Here is a 20,893-nt window from a genome sequence, read left to right on the forward strand (position 1 = left end):
AGAAAATAACCTACTTTTCGGGAACTGTCCATTATCACAGTGTTCTGAGGTTGAAAGTCATTGCAACTTCTGTTACTGGTTTTGTTTGACCTAGGAAAGTGTTTTCAAGGGACAGTAACATGGTGAAATTTTAAACAGCTTAGCATTTATGTGACCTGCCTATTCTGTGTGAGAATGTAATTTTTCAACCCCTGGTTTATAAGTACCTTCATCAAAATGCATTGGCATAGGTCTGGACTGATTGGCAATGTAGAATAAATGTGCTAGAAGTAATTGTAAAAGTCCTATTTCCAGTTATCCTCATCTCATTCAATTATACATCTCTAATATCTTTTAGTCATTCGAGGTCATTGCATCCCCCTTGGAAAAGTCCATTGCTCATTAGGTTACTGTTACATGATGCTATTGGTTACTGTGGCACTAAAGTTTGCAGTTATGCTTTTTCTGGAAACAATTAGACATCTGACATTAGTAGAATAACCCTCCTGTGAGAGAAGTGAACTAGCACCTGCCCTACAGGCTAAACATATTTCAGTGAGTGTGAATTGAACTGTGATATTTAAATTCACATTATAAAGAACAATGTTTTAGCAGGGTTTTAATAAAGAGGATAAAAAATAAGAAGCATTGTCAATGCATTAATAAAGAAAAACAGCTATTTATAAAATAAACAATACAAAAATATACAAAATACTGTACATATGGTGTAAATTTCTATTAAAATACAAATGTGAGTGAAAAACCTCAAAATCCAGAATGATTAAATAGTATAATGGGTGAACCATTTCTTTTTTAATCTATGGATATTAATTTATCAAATCACAAGTTCAAAGGTTACATCATTATGGATGCCAGGTAGTAATGATCAAATAATTTTGCATATTTAAAATTAAGCAAGAAAAATAATTGGAGTCAAATTTTGAACTGTTGTTTTGAAAAAGACATATAGAACAGTATATATTTTTTGAAATATTTGTAACTATTAAACTCGGCTAAATAATTATCTGAAATTTGTTTAAAAATTTGGTTCATAAAAGATATACACATATCTGATGTTCAATGAATAATATTATTTTCTTATAATTCAAAACTTTGAAACATATTAAGCATTCCAAAAGAAAATGAGTACTTTTATCTCCTTTCAAACCTTATATAATTATATAAAGAAAAGAGGACTATTAATGTTTGATTCAAAGATTATAGAAAACTGAGGTACATGAAATCCAATTTCTTGTTTTAACATTTGCTTAAGATTAAACATAAGGCCATCACTAGTCATTGGAACAGATGTCTTTTTAATGATTGTCAAATATTCATGCAAATACATTTTATTAAGCCATAATCATTATTTTATTTTATTTTATATTTTTTTTTTTAGCTGAGCCATCTTGCCACTTGTTGGCAGCTCAGCAGCAGCTCAGCTCAGGCCAGGAATCGAACCAGTGACCTTGTTGCTCAGAGCTCACACTCTTGAGTGAGCTCTTAACCAACTGAGCCACTCAGCTGGCCCAATACTGCCAACATTTTAAGTGTGTAATTCCATACTCTGTGTGGAGAAAGACTTTTTAAAACAAAGATAAATATAACTATTATTTATAAATGTGGATTTGTGGGACTTTCCATGTTTTAAACATTCATTTTTTCTTAAGTAATCACCAGCATGGATTTTTCTGAGAGATACTTTCAGAATATCTGTTTTAGCCTATAAACTCAGATCACTTGTGGTTTTATGACTGAGCAAATGGAACACAAGTTTTTGAGGTAGTTGGTTAGTATGATGAGAAAGATGTTAAGTAAATCCTACTTATGTTACAATTTATGTGTAGTTTTATAGTTTTCTACTGTTTAGGTCAGAACTATATTTAGAAAAAATACTGTACTTATGAATAGAAATATTTAGTTTCTGTATATGTAATCTGGGACAGCATTTTACTTTTTTATTTTGTTGTTTTAAAGGGAAGAACTTGCTAGAGGGGTTAAATAATACACTGGCTACAATACAGAGAGCTAAAAGGAAACAGAGCAGTGGGGGTAATCCTTACTTCTTACACTGTTGTATAGATCATGCTCTCACCTGGTTCCCTGAGTCAGGTGGACTTGTTTTCCACCTGTACTGCTTAGCTTGGAGCTGGGAAAACTTAGAAGGTTCTTAGAATTCTGGAAGTTCGAAAAGTGACCATGAGTTTAAAATTTCACTTTCTGGAGGTCATTTTTATAACAAACCTGGTGGTTTGATGCAATGGTGAAACAACAAACTTTTAAGCCTTGATTAAGACAGCCAATCCATCTGCTTTCCTACGGCTCCTTTTCCACACCCTTCAACAGGTGGAACGCCAATAGGAGGGCAACTTATTGTTGCAAACAAGAAAGCAAAGAGTCATTGGGACAATGTTGAAAAAGTCAGGTGATTGGCTCTCTAAAATTATTGCTATCAGTCTATATTTGAGGACGACCAGTTAGAATATATAGGCAACATGCTAAAGCATGTAAGACAAAAAGGCAATTAGAGAAAATGGAAAGATCACTGGACTGCAGGTCAGAAGACCTGTGTTCCAGACACGGGTTTGACATTTTCTGTTTTAGGTAAGTCCCTTAAAACTTGTGTGAGCATTTTTTCCCCTACCGTAAAGATCAAATCTCTTCTAATACGTTAAAAGTTCTGAATAATAAAAGAATATGCAACTAGAATATATTTAGCATCTTAGTTCTGTCACAAAATACATTTAATTCCCACCCCAACAGCAACTTTTATTGCCTACCAAAATCGAACATTATTCTCATTAGCTCTTATTATTTTAAAAAATCTCACTAGGTCTAGAAACTGTCTCCATAATTATCTCTTCACTTTACTATAAACATAATATAAAAATTTATGTTAGTGTACTATTGTATGTTATTTTGTCCTTTTACAGCGTATCCAAATCTCATCCATCCTTCAAGGACCACATACAATCCATTCTCTTCTAAAAAGCCATTACTGCCAAACAGTTACAACTTTTAGAATAGAACAAATTATCTACAAGCTTGCTATTCAACATGAGATCCAAGGACCAGAAGTGTCGGCATCCCAAGGGGGCTTGTTATTCATGCCCCAGCCCTGATCCCCTGAATCAGAACTTGCCCTTTAACAAGATTTCAAAGTAACTTTTTATGCACCTTAAAGTTTGGAGAATCGTTCGTCTACCACATTCAATTTGGAAAGTGATCATAAGAAAATTAAAAACCCTGAAGCCCAGGAAAATATTTTATAATCATCCCCATAGTACAGCTTCCTAGAAAATACGTTTTTTACTCCCATTAGAAAGGGATATACTCATAAACTGCATTTGCTGAAAGAGACAAAATAGGTGTATTCTGATTCCTGAGTATTATACAAGGTTAGAAATTGTGTATGTGGATACTTAGGTCTTATGTATGACCTTAGTATTTTTCCATTCAATACAAAGGAGCATGCAACAATGATAAATGTCACATCATTTTCTGTGAAGATATCAAACCTTACGTACTTTAAGAAAAAGGAACTAAATCTGTACCTTGTGGAAAGCTGAAATGTGATAACGCATAACCTATATCGACCATTTCCATGTGGAAATGACCTTGGCCAAACAAAGAACCTTTATCAATATACTCTTGGACCCCTCTCATTACAGTTCAAGAGCTTACTGACTATAGTCTGGGGAATCTCAGTATCAAATGAGAGGATCTGAATTGGTCCCTTGTTTTCGTTCACAGGTTAACCGACATGTAAAGAAGTAGATGGATCAAGCTAAATGGTCTCATGTTTCGGAAAGTTACTAGTTAATGTCCTATTAGATTATAAAAATCAAAGGTACAGAAGTGATTATTCTAATATTGTATCCCAAATTATTACAAATGCTCGTTAGGCTGGATCGCAGTAGCTAAAACTCAACATTAATATCTTTGCTCCCTTTCGGCTAAAGCTAGATGATCAATAATCACAAGATACAAATGATGTGTTTGGGGAGATTTGCCTGATTCGTAGGAAAGCCAAGCAATGATTTATTCCAGAGGATGCTTGCAGTGCTACAAATCAACCTGTCCATTTGAAATGTCTCTTTTCCAGCTAGTTGATGCGATTCAGAGTTTTCAGTGTGACATAAGAGGCCAGCTAGAAGAGAGCTATTAACCACACAAAATCATCAGTAAGATCCTGCATAATTAGATCAGCTTATACATTTTAAAAGGACTGAATACAAGAAGTTCAATAGCAGGTCAGATTCTATCCTAAGCTAGATAAGAATGTAAGCCTGCCCAGTTATGCAACATGGATATTCCGTAACAGAAAGGAGCTGTGGTAGCTTTGAAAATATCCATGTTCTTTGAATAGTACCAGGTTTCTATCCAAAGCTCATCTCTCTGCTCTATCTTGTCCTGATTTTGGCATTAGCTGTGGGAGTACACTGTGTACTCATTTTAAATTGTGTATTCCCTATGTATGTGACTGGAGGTTAAGTGGAGAGAGGAGTTTATTGTACTGACACTATAGATACTGAGATCCTGGCATTTTAGACTAACAAACGGAAAACCCTCAAGGTTCTACCCTGTATTTCCAGTTTCTGGGTACCTTTCGGACAGTTATTGAAACATTAGAAAGGTAGCATCCTGGCCCTAAGTACAAAAATCTGTATGACACTAAGTACAAAAATCCCATTTAAATTATAGGAACGGTTCTGTAAGGAGTATTTCATGTCACTCTTTATGGACGTTAGGCCCTAATTTAAAGTTAAAATGAGATGTAAGGTTTTTAAAAAAAAATCTCTGCTAACCAGGTGATTTACTGTTCTTTAAATGGAACAGTGATGTGCTTGATTTTTCTGTCAGAAGCAATTAACATGCCGTACTTTAATTTTATTAGTTGAATGCATGACCTGCAATGGGGAAAGTTATCGAGGTCCCATGGATCGTACAGAATCAGGCAAGATTTGTCAGCGCTGGGATCATCAGACGCCACATCGGCACAAATTCTTGCCAGAAAGGTAAAAGACCACCAAACCATGCTTCCAATGACTCTTTTTTACAAACTGTTATTTGCTCCATGAAAAACTGCCGTATAAATAATCTTTATATGATGTCTGGAAAGTCTTGGGCAAAGGGATTTATGATGAGAAATATGAAAATGATGGCTACACTTTCAACTTGTCTTGGCTGACTAGATTAAGATTCTAGAAATCGGGATGGTCTAGAACACAGGAGCATCAGTGGGGTGTGGAAGGGAAGCACTGACAGGAAAAGGAGAGGCCCGTTCAATCACGACCGCTTGGACAAGCTTGAGCTGTAGGAGAAGGTACTATTGCCAAATATAAGCCAATCTCCTTCGAGAGCCACATCTTCCAGTGACTTAGGTAAAATGGGCTCACAGGTGTGACACCATGACAGAGGTCATGCCCACAGAAAGGGAATGAGAGGTAGAGCGAACAGTTCTTTAGCTGCTTTATTCTGGTGCGTTTTGAAATTGCCAATTTGGAGAAGTCAGGGAATCAAGTCCACTTTTTCCTCAGAAGTAGGTGTTTAGTTTAAATGGTTAAAAAAAATAAAAAGTCGACTTTGGCCCATTCATTTCACATGAAACATTTTAGTTGAAAAACAAATTCTTTTATTTTTATTATAAAGAAGAAAAATACAAATAATTGCAGAGGAAACTCTATCCCTGCCATTGTTTGGAAATTGCTGAAAGGTGTTTTTATTCTTTCTTCTTTTTCCATCTTTTTGTTTATTGTTCTTCTAAATGAAATTAAAACTCTGCTTTATTTTTAAGTGCATCTCTCGTCTTTCAAGTGAGAGCAGAAGGGACATGGTAGCAATTAAAATCAAGTCACCAATTCAGGCCCCTGTTAATTTAAAGGGAGGAGGGGGTGCAGAGAAAGTGGTGTGATGGAGTTTGTCTCTTGTTCTTGTGGAGGGGAGGGCATGACCTATGAAGGCTCTAGTTCCAGAATTGAGATATCATTAGCAACAGAGCTATTGAAGCCTATCTTTCGGTTTAAACTTTAAGCCTGCCACAGAAGAGGATCTGTTTTCTTAATGAGCATTTTACATGAGGTCATGTTTATATAATCTGCCCTTAATTGGGCTTTGTGAAAAGGGGATTCAGTTTGGGACCTTGCTATACTTGGTAGAATATAAAAGTTATTAGATTCAATAGTCAATGATTAGCAGCCCTCATAAGGCAAAACATACAGGGCCTGTTTTTCCCCCCAACTCGTAGTATCTGAGCTAAGTCAGAAGTTATTTTGTGAGCTGAGGGCTGGGTGGTGTTTCCAGGCAGATTTACATGACACTTTTCTTCGTGTGGTTTGCAGATATCCCGACAAGGGCTTTGATGATAATTATTGCCGCAATCCTGATGGCAAGCCGAGGCCATGGTGCTACACTCTTGACCCTGACACCCCTTGGGAGTACTGTGCAATTAAAATGTGTGGTAAGTTAGGGTCAAATTTATTGCTTCCTTTTCCTCTCAGGCTGGATCTAAGCAGGTGGTTATTAGTGAGACAGGTTAACAACTATTGTACTTGATGTTTTAATGTGTGTAGGTTTTAATATTTTAAAAGTGTGTTACATAACCCTACCCAAACTTTTGAATTTCAGAGAGCCATTATTTTGTAAGAGAGAAATATGCAAGTGCACACATATCCACAAAACTTTGACACTTATTGCAAAGGCCTAAGCATTCTCATGTTATCAAGAAAAAGAAAAAAAAAATCCAGAGAGTGAGGAAAAGATCAGGGATTATATGCAGTATCATAATGTCATTAGGGCTGGGAAAGCTAGGACCTTAGATGCTTACCTTCAGTCTGTGTCATTTCCCTACCTTTCCCCTCAAGACATAACATGAGCTGTCAACTGACTGTGGACCTCTTCTGGTGAATGACAGAGGCTGCAGTGGACAAGTAGAGGTCTAGTAGAAGATTCTCACAGACATCCCTAACCTCTAGCAGCTGATCCCTGGCTCTATGGCTGTCCTGCACACAGCCTGCATTCTGTTCCAACCCATCTATTAGTAGTCCAACGATCCTTTTCTATACACTGGCCTTCACCCCAGTCTCCCGAATTTATGATAAAAAGCTGCTTTTCTCACTAGCTTTGTGTTATCCCTTTAAATCTGCATACTTGGTGTTCTCCATGGTTAACCCACACATTTTTACTCTTCTCTGAAATAATACTACTGAATTGAAATAATACTACTATAATTGGATATAGATGTGCTTTTATTTCTATAAGTACAGGTCTTGTTTTATTCAACTGAATCTTAAAATGCTTTAAGACCAGTAGAATTGCATAAATTTAGTAATATGTAATAATGTTATAAATTAACTTGATTATGTAAAGTTATATCTTTATATATGTATATGTATATATTAGATATACATATCTAATATCTATCTATCTATCTATCTATCTATCTATCTATCTATCTATCTATCTATCTATCTATCTAGAGAGACATAATTTACATGTAATCAGGTACCAGCACCCAGAATGATAACTCTACAATGATGAGGCTAAGGACATGTATTTGTGTATTTCCCTAGAACAGGATGGGGATATTCCTTTGAACAAACCTAATTCAGTGTTATCTACCATATGATACTGCCAAGGTAAATCTCTCCATTTAGACCTGATAATAAAAGGAAGTGTTTTGTACTACTCAAATAAAGCCCATAAAAAGGGGACATGTCTGGCATATGTGAAATAACTGCAGAATCTGGAAAGCACTCAATGTGAACACAGTGTTTCAAAGAAATTGAATCATCTGCGAGGTCCTTTAAAATAAGAGATGACTCCTGTGACAGTGTTTCTCTGTATAGATTCAATTAGTTCCACCAGTTGACTTTTTCAATCTTGTTATTCTTTCCATCATTCTAAACCATTTAGGTACAGTAACCCAACTATTTTCCTTTCATTTTATTTTTATATGTGTGTTAGATACTTTCGTAAATTATCTCTGGAATAATGCCAGTATAAACACACACACACACACACACACACACACACACATTCACAAGCACGTTCACCTTTCAACTGGCGCACAGACACCAAACACACACACACACATTCACAAGCACGTTCACCTTTCAACTGGCGCACAGACACCAAAAATGTCCAAGTGTTGCCCTCCTCTTCATTTTCCAACCATTGTTGGGTTATTTTTAAAAGACATTGGGAGAGGAAATAAATAGAATGAATATAACACTTCCCAACTATTAGATAGATTTGTTTTTTCTTTTCTGTCCAAGGAAGAGTTGGCTAATTATGCAAGTGACTTACAATAATTCTGATAGCTTTGTTAAACAGAGGGTGGTATTTATAGGATTTTAATTCTACAAAAGTGGTGATGGAAGCCAAACCTAAATAGTTAAAGATTAAAATAATCTTTTGAGCTTTGGCAATATTTTAGAAGTAATTTATTACAGGGAAACTTTAGTTTGTAAAATTATATAGCGACTACACTTTTATTCAAATAAATAAAAGTTGACATTTTGGAATTCTGGAAAGTATGAGATAATATTTATGAATATTCTTCCAAATATTTTGGCTTTTATATACAGTAAACTCTACCATAAAAAAATTGAGAAATTTGATGGTGGTTTCAAGTGTGTATTAGTTTTCTACTGCTGCATAACAAATTACCAAAAACTTAGTGGCTTTAAACAATACACACTTATTATCTCATCATTACTGTCAGTCAGTAGTCAATGAATGACTCAGGTGGGTTCTCTGCCTAGGATATCACAAGATCGGGACCCAGGTCCTTGCCAGGCTTACTGTCCCATCTAAGACTCACAGGCCCACTGGTTGTTGGCAGAATTCAATTTCTAGTGGTTCTACTGCTGAAGTCTTCAGGTCCTAGAGAATTCCCAATATTTCCTACCATATGACCCTCTCCAATTTGTCAGTTTACTTCTTCAAGGCTAACAGGATAGCTTTCCATTACTTTGAACCTGTGACCTCTACACCCTCTTTTAAAGAGCTTGCTTGATTAGGTCAGGTCTGCCTAGGGTAATTTCCCTTTAATTAACTTGAAGTCAACTGATTAGGGACTTTAATTACATCTGCAAAAACTCTTCTCTTTTGTGAAGCTAATATAAGCTAATAAATTAATCACCAGGGTGGCTCTCTCATGATATTCACAAGTACCACCCACACTCAAGGGGAAGGAATTATACAGAGTGTACATCAGTGGGTGGCAATCTTGGATGCCATGATTGCATTCTATACACTACACACATGTTTACTTGCACTGGTTTAACAGAATATTATCACTTCATATTTGTATCATTCAGTTCATGGGTGAGCTTTCTGGTTATTTATGAGTCCTGACTGTTTGAATTCATTCTGAGTTTCCAATATGTTTGAAAAAAAAAAAGAGTTGATTATGTCACTTATCATCTCTAAAGTTGAAAGGGGGTTTTAAAACTCTCGTTTCATGATATAATATCTGTATTAAAAATCATAATTGCCACTATTTATTTAACACCTACAGAGAGGTGCTTTCCATCTATTATCAATAATTCTGATTTCAGTTCTACAAAATGGCTGTGATTATGCCAGTGAGGGAAGGTGTGTATAGGCATGGATGGATGCAGCATCACTGCAGTGTTCAAGACATAGAAATTAGGTTGATATGGGTAGGGACTAATGGAAAACAGAGAAATGGGAGAAGGTGAAAAAAGATAAGATTGATGTGAGGCAGATCAAGTAGGATCCAAAAGTGGCACATCTAGTTCCCATGAGAAACACTGAAAAATTAAGCAGAGTGAGTGGTCTTACATGATTTGTGATCTACAATAGTAGTCTCCACATTGGTGTCCATGAAACCCGGGGAACACAATGACTCCCCTAAAGGTCTGTGGGCTAAAGGACTTAAATTCTGCCTCCTCTACTTCAATATGAATTCTTTCCTAAAGTCTTCTGCTTAAGATGCATGTTTTCCTAAGGCATCAGTCAAGGTCAACATCATACCTTCCCATTCACAACCACTATTTCCTTCTTTACTGAACAAAGGCAGACTGCAATCCTTCCTGAATTTTAATGTGGTGCATTGTCCTGGGGTGTAAAAACCTTGGGGGCACTAAACAAAACAATCTTTGAAAATTCTGTACATGTTGTTTATCATTTATGTACTACCAACAATTAATTATATAACTATCCAGAATATATAAATATGTATATATGTATATATACACATATATACATATGTATATACACACATACATATACACATTTCTGTTTGTGTTTATGTGTGCATATGTTTAGTGCATGTGTGTATTTATCTCTTAGTATTTTGTAATCCAAGAAATTTTTAAAAATTAATTTCAATATACAAAAATCTTTCAGAAAAGTGTGATGAGGCAAAGAATAAAAGACTCTCCAACATAAAATAAAATACATTAGCATAACATTCTTTCAGTGACAGAAGAAAACAAAAACAAAAACAAAAAGCCAACAACATTTGAAGACCACTGTCTAGAAAAATTTTTATACACTCAGTAATTAGCATGGCGAGAGCTAAGGACAGACACAGGTGGGTCTGATAAGATCTGATTTTAACAGACCAGTAAGAAATACAGAGAATGTGAACAAAGGCAGTAAGTTGTGCGAATAGCAGGGTGAGGAAGGATGTGAACTATATTAAAGATGTAGAATATCCAGGATATAATGACAAATTGGATGTAATGGGAAGTGAGATAGGAAAAGAGAAAAGTCTAAAATATTTCCTACATTATTGGGTAGATGATGCATATTTTAGAGAGTTATAAATTTGAGGAGAGTGATAATAAGTTTAGGTCTGCTTATATTAATGTGTGTGCTCATAACACATCTAAGTTCAGTCTTCTCTGAAGGTTATGCAAAGTCATAAGTAAATACTAGTGATAGTGAAAGCCTTGGGCTTTCCCAGAGAGCACAAGAGAACACAAAGAGCATTGTTTGCCCCTTTTCTATAGGATTTATTCAATAAATACGTTCTGAGTAGCTCTCATATCAAATGCTTTTCTCAATGCTGGGAATACAGAAGCAAACAAAACAGGACAAGTGTAATACAATTGGAATTTCAGAGCTTCAGCATGAACTAGTCAAGTGAAAGCTGACATTGCCTTGACATTAGGATATTCACACCTTTCTGAACAAAAGTTTTGAATGTTTTTCTCGGTTGCTTTTATTTGTTAAAAAGCAGAATGAACAACACATTTGTTCTTGTCAGTTTGGGTCCACCCTTTTAATATTACAATTAGTGTATCACGGAAAATGGAGGATGAATGTTGCTTATCATCTGACGATTGTGTGCCAGAGTGTTTCGGGATAGGCCTTCTCAGTCTTTTTTTTTTAGCTGAGCCATCCTGCCACCTGTTGGCAGCTAAGCGGCAGCTCAGCTCGGGCCGGGCATCGAACCGCTGTTGCTCAGAGCTCAAACTCTTGAGTGAGCTCTTAACCAACTGAGCCACTCGGCCGGCCCTCTCAGTCTTTTTTCATACCACATTCCTCAGGAGGTGTTGCCTACCCAGACGGCAGTAGCCCACATATATTCTGGCTATATAATTTTTCGCAGGCTTCCAGGTATATGGAATTTTAAGACATTGCAAACACATAACAAGATTGAATAGTGCCTAAATGAAGTATTGACTTTCTTATGGTTTTTCCCTGTAAAGACTTCATATTCTGAAAAAGTTTGTTCTATGGATTAATTCACAGCTTTTCAGGAAGAAATAATATTTGTTGGGGTTAATTGTATTTTTCTGAAGTGAACTTTAATAGCTCTCTGGCACTTTAAAAACTATTGTGGTTGATGTCCCTTAAGACATCTCGATTACCATATTTCCCCATGTATAAGACGCTCCCGTGTATAAGATGCACTTTAATTTTGGGGCCCAAAATTTGAAAAAAAAAAGTATTACATAAAGTTATTGAACTCAAGTTTTCTTCATCATAAAATTCATACAACTCCTTATCACTGTCAAAACTCCCAACCATTAGCTTGTCCTCATCTGTGTCTGATGATGAATCACTGTCTTCATATATTGCCTCGTCCTCAGTTCCATCTATGTCATTTGAAATCTACAACCACTGTATAAGGCACACCCAGTTTTTAGACCACAAATTTTTTGAAAAAAGGTATGTCTTATACATGGGGAAATACGGTATTTAAATCAGTTGTTCACAAACTTCTTGGGCAGAAGATATCTTTACAATCTTTAACATTATTGAGAGCCCCAAATTGCCAGGGTGGGTTAGATGAATCAATATTTACTGTATTGGAAACTAAGACAAATTAAAAAAATATTAATTCACTAAAAATAAGCTTCTCAGATGTTAATAAACATAACATTTTAAATGAAAAGTATATTTTTTTCAGAAAATCAGAGAAACAATGACAGTTTTAGATTTTTTTGGAAATTTAGATTTTTGCAAATTTCTTGAATATCACCTTAATTAGAAGATAACTGAATGTCTCATTTGCTTCTGTAGTCAGTCTTTTGGGATATCATACATCAAGTGCATCGGAAAGTGACACTATATAAAGAACAAACAATGTCTTAACATTGTTATAAGAATAGTTTTCATCTTCTAGATCCCTGAAAGGACCTCCAGAACCCAAAGTGTCCCTCTGAGAACAACAGTTTTGCTACATGTCAGACCATGGTATACCTGTTCGCTGCTCCACTTGTTCCCCACCCATCATCAACAATTCACCTGGTTGGAGATTTCTTCTATCATTTATTATCTTTCTCTCTGATTTTCTTCATTTATGGTGTAGGATGATCTAATCTGCTTTTGACGCTCTGTTTTGCATGATTGTTACCACCATTTACGTAGTTTAAATTCCAAAATCCTAAAATCATCCTAGACATGCCTTTCCTTCATTCCTCACATTTGATTCATCAAGATCTGCCAATTTTATCTTATACGTACCTCTTAAATGTGGCCATTACACTCCATCAGTGTCCTCTTTTTCCAAGCGAGTGTTATTTTTCATCTTGAATGACCTTCTGAGTGGAGTTGTATCCATATTCACTAGTTTTCCCCTCCAATCCCTTCTCAACACTGCAAAAATAATATTTTTAAAACTCTGAGTATATCATTCCCCATTCCTAGCATACACCACACACACACTCACACATGCTCACACATCACACACACTAGTTAAAAACCCCTCAATGATTTCCTTCAATCTTAGGACAAGGACGAAACAAAGCCATCTTTTACTTCCACGCCCATATCCCTAACCTCATATAAAACCGCATTTCTCTCCGTGCTCCCCGTCCCATCCAGAATAGTTTTCTTCTTCTTTTTTTTTTTTTTTTTTTTTTTTAGCTGAGCCATCCTGCTACCTATTGGCAGCTTAGCGGCTGCTCAGCTCGGGCTGGCCTGGAACCGCTGGTGCTCAGAGCTCAAACTCTTGAGCGAGCTCTTAACCAACTGAGCCATTCGGCCGGCCCTAATAGTTTTCTTCTTATACCTCATCATTTTCCATATTCTCATTATAGTTCCTTTAGCCCTGCCATCTCCTCTGCCTTGAAAATTGTCCTCTTCCTTTCTCACCTAGTTGACAGTTACTCATTGTTCACATTTCAACTCAGTTATCATTCCCTCAGTTATCATTTCTTCATTCAACTTCCCTAACTTGGTCAAATTCCTTATAATATTTATAGCACCATAAGCCTCTCCTTCCATTTACTTCTTAGAGTTCAGTTTTTACATTTAGTTTTGAAATTATTTGGGTAATGGCTCCATCAAAATTTGTAAGCTCCAACAGATCTAGAACCATGTCTCTTGTATCCCATAATGCTTAGCACACAGTCTTGCACATGATAGAAGGTCCACAAGTATTTGTTGAATGAATGAATGTTCCCTTCCTACACAGTGGTAGTTTTCATTTTCTTTTTGTGTCTCCTGCAATTTCTTCTATGCTTCTTGGTTTTCATATGAAAACTTGGCTTTTTATCAAGACATTGTCTACCAGGAAGATTTGCTTCATACCTTCTTCCCATCACTTCAACTCATCCTCAGGTTTCATGCTTCCCTGAACTAATTTTTGTTCCTTTGTTGCTCATTTACTTGATGACTTTTCCTTTACCAACAAAATAGACAAGGCTTTTTATATTTTACCTTATTTTTCTCCTCCTAGCTCTTTTTCTTATTATTTTTTAAACTTCTAGGTATGTAAGTGTCCAGATCCATTTCATACTTTAAAGTCTTAACCTCTATTGTGTCTGCATTTTGAGATAGGGCTTTTAGGAGGTAATTAAGGTTAAATGAGGTCATAAGGGTGAGACCCTAATCTGATAGGATTAGTTGCCTTGTAAATAGAGAAAGAGAGATCTCTCTTTCTCTACAATATGAGGAAACAGCCAGAAGGTGGCCATGTGCAAACCAGGAAGCAAGTTGGCTGGCACCTTGATCTTGGACTTCCTAGCTTCCAAAATTTTGAGAAAATGGACATTTGTTGTTTAAGCCACCCAGTCGGTGGCATTTTGTTATGGTAGCCTGAGCAGACTCATACAGGTATGTTGCCACTGGTAATAAATAAAAGAATCCTTCCTTTTCATAACCAATGTACACTGGTGTCATTTCAAGAGAATATCTAACCTTTTTAAATTCAGTGTATTTGTATGTTGGGAAAATAATTGTGTGAAATTATTTTCTTTCTTAAAGCTGATTATTTTTGTGAATTTTATTAATTCATCTATGCCAGAACAGAGATTTGTAGAAATAAAATCTTATTGTATTCTGAGTCAGGAAAAAATGATGTTATCAATACCCTTCCTTAAGGGAATGATCTTGTACTTGGAGGTCTTTTCCAAGTCATTTACTAAGGAATAAGAGTATAGAATTGAAGACCTTTCATGAAAGTCTTGTCTCCGGAGCATTTTGTACCAGAAAAGGCTTGGGTGAAATCCAGGGGAAAGTTTCAGATAGGAATGGTAGGTTCACATGGAAAGCAAACGTTCAAGCAATTTGAGGTTTGCACTTTGGAGGCCTTTATACTACTTTCCCACATCAATTTTAAGACAAGAAGCTCTTTAAATTTACATTGAGCCTGATCCTGTCCTGCGTGGCCCCAAAGAACACAAGTCTGTTGACAGGAGAGTAGCTTTACACACTGCTCTCAATCTCCAAGGACCATCAGAAAGTAAATCCTACATTTCAGTTGCTCTTTAATAGCTGGGAGTAAGAAGTGGGTTGGGTTGAACTATTCCAAAGAATAAGCATGTATTTGTCTAACAGCCTACGTATTTGTCTAACAGCCTACAAAGCAACTTGTTTTTATCTATAGGCAAAAGAACAGCAATAGCTGTATCACCACTGAGAAATCTAGATTTTTTTTTTGTGGGGCGAGGCAAATGTCAATGAAAGGATGTACCTTTCCTCCATGTTAAGCTTACAGAACTCTGGGTTTGGCTTTCTGTAACGTGTTTGCATTCTCCAGTTGCCATTTGTGGAATTCCATCAGGGCTGTGTGGTCTCTACAGGAATTTAGCTAGTTTTTCACAGAGATAATGGATCAGGTTTACTAGTAGTCACATTGTTCTACTGGTCTCTTTTCTTTTTTTTTTAATTAATTTATTTATTATATTATTATTAGTTTCAGGTGTACAAAACAATGCAATAGTTATCCTTTTCACCCCTCACAAAATGACAACCCCGCTTCCCCCATCCATGGCCCCCCCACCCCCGATATCATATATATCTATTACAATTCCATTGACTCCATTCCCACACTATACTCCACATCCTATGACTTTATATGTATTAAATTATAGTTGACATATAACATTATTCAACGGCACTTTCAGATATACAGTGCAGTGGTCAGGCCTCTACATACTGGTCTCTTTTTTGAGGGGCCAGATGTTTGTTTCAAGAATTGCATCACAGTTAATGTTCATTCTCTCAAAAAATCTACTCAAACCTTAAAGTTCCCTATTAGCAACCAGATCATAGCACATCCACACCAGCAAAGTGAAATTAATGTTCCAAGAGGCATCCATTGTACTTGATTGTGTTCTAACAGGAGAGTAAAAAAATTTCAATAGCAAATATTATTTTCCTTAAAACATTTTCAAGGGCTGGCCAAGTGGCTCATTTGGTTAAGAGCTTGCTCAAGAGTGCACGCTCTGAGCAACAGTGTCACCAGTTCAATTCCCACATGGGCCAGTGAGCTGCCAACAGGTGGCAGGATGGCTCAGCTAGTGAGAGCACGTGCTCCTAACAACAAGGTTGCCTGTTCGAGATGGTAGGCTATACCCACCCACAACTGAAGACTGAACTCGGCACCTTGAGCTGAGCTGCCATCCAGATAGCTCAGTGGATAGAGAGTGCGCTCTTAACAACGAGGCTGCTGGTTCGACACCCGCATGGGATGGTGGCTACACCCCCCGCAACTAATGGAACACAGCACCTTGAGCTGAGTGGCACAGCTAGACTTGGAGCTGAGCTTGCTGTGCCTTCCACAACTAAGATTGAGGGACAACAACTTGGCTGTTCCTTTTCCCCAATTCCCCAACACTGTTCCTCTCCCCCAATTCCCCAATAAAAAAAAAAGAAAGAAGAAAAAATATAATAAAACATTTTCAAACAGAAAACTTTGTGTCAATCAACAAAGAAAAACATTCCTCCACTCATAGGCCACTGAGGATCATATAAATATCTTCCTCACATGTGCCCCAAAGGGTGACCACTACTGACACCTCTGGCAAATGCTTTATTTGTGAGAAACTCTCAAAAGCTTTCCTGGTATTTTCAGTATAAGCTTGGTGGACATAATTTGCAAAAATATTTGTGTATGTAGGGATGCAGTATTTCAAAAACCTGTTGCTTTGGCTAGACTTGATTAGCTTCATCTGGTATTTGGGGATGTTTCTGTGCTTATTTAACACTTCTCTTGGCCACCAGAGACTTCAAATCCTTTCCTTAATTCAGGTTCCATGTTGAAGTATTAAATCCAAAGGAATAACTTTCCCAACATTTAATAGCCCTTTCCAAATTAATTGGCATAAAACACTTGTTTTGTTTTTGCACCAAGTTTTGACATTTATACAGTAGGACAGCTGAAGAAGTCTATTTTATTGCAGTTCTGGAATAATTCATTTTGTTTGAATAGTAAGTATGTACATGGGCTGCAAAGATCAAACATTTATTGATATTGCAGTTAAATGGTCTATGGGCAAATTTATTCATCATGGTCCTCAACGTATAATATTTATTAAGCAGCTGTGTGAGTCTTATAATAACTCTTATTTATTAATGAAAACTATTTGGCACCTGGTACAAATATATCATTTTGCTTATATTATTTATTCTTATACATTGCCCCAAGAATTATGTGGTTTTGTTTATGGAGTTACTTTTGGCAGCTGAAAGTCAAATGGGATAAATATAGAGATACTAACTTCAGATGCACTAACTTTCACTTTATAGTTAGAGAAAAATACTAGTTAAAAAATGTAGTTAAAAAAATATGATAAATACAATATAAATAAAAAATAAATATAAATAAATATAATAAATATATAGTTAAAAAACACTGAATACTGCTAGTTTATAGCTAAAACCATAAGTAATATTTCCACTGAATTATAACACAAAAATAAGTAAAACCATCAAGTTGTTTGAAGTTATGTATTTGAAAGTTATGGATATTTATAAAAGACAAAAAATATTATTATTTACATTCTGAATGTCTTGCTTGTTGAGGCTGTCATAGTTCAGACTGCTATAACTGAATGCCATAAGCTGTGGGGCTTATAAACAAGACATTTATTTCTCACAGTTCTGGAGTCTGGGAAGTCCAAGATCAAGGTGCCGGCAGATTCCTAATTGGTGAGGGCCTGATTCCTGGTTCACAGATGACTGTAACCTCACGTGGCGGGCATCTCTGTGATGTCTCTTTTATAGGGGTACTAATCCCACTCATGAGATTCTTGCCCTTATTACCTAATCACTTATCAAAGGCCCCACCTCCTAATTCCATCACATTAGGAATTAGAATTTTAATGTATAAATTTTTGGGAAACAGTTAATCTATAACAAGGCCTAGTAAAAAGTCTTATTTATTCTGTACCATATTAATTTTTATTAATGTGCAGTAATTCTTCATATTCTGTAATTTTCATATTTTTAAAAGGTTTTAGTTTCTACCTCCAAATTAGAATCTGTTTAATGATCCAAGTTATAATATTTAATCCAAATCGAAAATTTTAATTTTTATTTAACCACTTTAACTTGCGTTGTCTGTTAGTGAATATTCAGTGACTTCTTAAGATAAGATTTTATCAAAGGTTTTAAAATATACTAATGAAAGTTTAGAAAAAACTGATTAACATAATTGTTCAAATGGTGATTCTATGATTCCTACCTTTAAAAGTGAAAGATTGTTTAATTAAATCTTGCTGGGAACATTTGCAGTCAAGGTGCAAAGTTAGAACCAACAATAAAGTCCTCTGAACTTAACAATGAAATTTTAGTAGTTCAATCAGGAGTGAAATATTTTCCTCAATACTCTTATATAAGTGGCCTTCTCTTTGACTTAAGATTTTGTAATATAGGTATTTATTTTCATAGAGACTCCAAAATTGGAAAATTTTGCCCTCAAATCAGGAAATATTTATTTTCAACTAGCTTTTATATTTTAGCATTCCTCTTAATATTTTCTGATGATCATGTGGTTGCTTATTCATTGAATTTTCTCTGTATTGATTTCCTAATGAACTATGATAATATTTGTTTACTTTAGTTATCCTCCCTTTTATAAATAGCAGTGTATTTAAAATTATTTTTGAGGTTAAAGTTCTATGTATCTTTCACATTTTAACTGTTATGGGTCATTTCTACAAGAGTGTCACTTTAAAAAAGATATTTATGAAAAAAATTATTTTAAAAATGCAATTATGCTTGTCTAATAACACACTCTAGACATAACACCTGATGTTTAATCTCACATTGACACTATAGGCATAACGTTTTGCTCTCTCACCCCAACACAGGCATGGCTTTACAATGAGAAGCTACATTTACCTAATAGAGGACACAGTCCTCTCAACCTGCTTGCACATTTAGAAATTCCAACAAATCAGAGCCAAATCCCTAATCATCTCTGATTATCATATTCCTTTTTTTCATTGTTTAGGTTGGCAAATCACACTATTGTCCAAGGAGAAGGGCCTGTTAATCTCTGATGGGCTCAACTTTGAACTACAATAGATTCTTAGTGAGATGTGTTAGGTCCATATCTGCCAAAGGTGGTCCTGATTGACATCAGGACTTGTCAAGACAGGGTTTTTTGGTTATATGTTCACAGTGCCGAAGTCATACTTGAGCCTGGGAAATAAGCCCCCAAACTAGATTAAAAACTTTGTGCTCCCCAAGTTTCTTTTAAAACTGCTCTCTAAAGAATTCTGCACTATATTTCCCTTCTAAATATACAAATGCTTCAACCAGGCTCTTAGCAACAGATGGGTGTCCTTTAAGCCCAAGATTTTTTATTTTTTGTTTGTATGGGTTTTTTTTTTTCTTCTCCTTCTCCTTCTTTTACATTAAATGAAAGCTACTGATGATTTTCTTTGAACTGTCCATAGGAAAATAATGAGCTATAGTTCAACCTTGAAAAAATATGAGTCAGTGATAAACAAATAAAACAAAATACACACAAATAAGTAGGAAACTAAAAGAGCAGAAGTACCCAAGACAGGCAATGAGGTTGGTGAGAAAATTAATGGAAGTATTTTTGCTTTGGATGCCCTAACTCTGACCTTTGTTTATTGTCAGGATTCTGAGTCCTGACCAGGGTCACGAGTTTTTTGCCCAGGGGCTTGTGCCCAAGAGGTGGGGTAATCAAAACTTATCTTCTTAAAATGTTAAGCTAATGAATCGATAGATTCCTAGGGACATTTGTTTTTGTCTTCTTTCGCATTATAGTTTTATAACTAGATATGAAATATGTCAATACAAGCTTGACCTTTTACCTGTTTTAACATTATCACTCTTTAAAGACCTTCCACATCACAGCCTTCTCAAATTATTTAACAGTAAACTCAAATCATCAGAAACAGTAGCTTAGTGGCATTTGTTTTGATGAAATAGAGTTCCTCAGGACCTATGAAATCCATCTTATATCCTATTTCATCAAAGAGCTTTAGGTTTGGAATTGCTCCCCCCGCCCCCCAACTGGCCCCCTCCCCAACACACACACAAAGAGCTTTAGGTAAAATTAAAATCATAAAGGACTCTGTTAACCAGCAACAACTTTTTCTATACAAGTAATTTCTCCCAGTCCAATACTTTTTGTTCTTTCTGAACCAATGTGTAATTGTGTTATATAAATTCTCTAAGCTATCTACTCTCAATGACCACTTTATGGGCCAATCTTTGGACACTGTCTTAACTCTATTTGAATTTCTCTTTAATTTAGGATAATTCTGAGCCACATTTTTTTTTCTTTAAAGTAGGTAAATAAGAAAAAGCACATTGTAAAATAAGCCGAAGAAAAGTTATTATAAGGGCAATTTATGGAAATCTGCATACACAACATATTCGGTGGTTGGGGTGGTCATTAATTAATACTCCTTTTTTCACAAAGCTTCATAGTATAATTCCAAACTTAGGCTCTACATAGTTTGCATGGAATTTAATGAAATAAAGCATTCGGCCACATAGGTATTAATTATTTGTAAGAAAGATATAAATTAAATAAAATTGAAGAGCGATTTTAAAATAATTTACACTATTAAATATGGAACACTTTATAGACATCCCTAACATCTGAAGTCATGTCTAATTTTGACCTCTCCTTTGGAAAAATGACACATCTAATTCCAGAATGGATAAATCAAAGACATTTATTCAAACCTTAAACTGTCCTAGAGGATGTCAATTTCAG

At 35.6% G+C, this 20,893-nt stretch overlaps 1 protein-coding gene across 3 annotated transcripts in view; it reads left to right on the plus strand.

Annotated features, from left to right (window-relative positions):
- Nucleotides 1–20,893, plus strand: part of HGF (hepatocyte growth factor) — a 72,345-nt gene that overhangs the window by 18,616 nt on the left and 32,836 nt on the right. For all 3 annotated transcript variants that reach the window (XM_019660705.1, XM_019660704.1, XM_019660706.1), the window contains 2 exons: nt 4,877–4,997; nt 6,321–6,439. In XM_019660705.1, coding sequence (XP_019516250.1) covers nt 4,877–4,997; nt 6,321–6,439 — 240 coding nt within the window. The remainder of the gene's footprint in view (nt 1–4,876; nt 4,998–6,320; nt 6,440–20,893) is intronic.

This window comes from Hipposideros armiger, unplaced genomic scaffold (genome assembly GCF_001890085.2).
Source record: "Hipposideros armiger isolate ML-2016 unplaced genomic scaffold, ASM189008v1 scaffold_326, whole genome shotgun sequence".
Taxonomy (NCBI): Eukaryota; Metazoa; Chordata; class Mammalia; order Chiroptera; family Hipposideridae; genus Hipposideros; species Hipposideros armiger.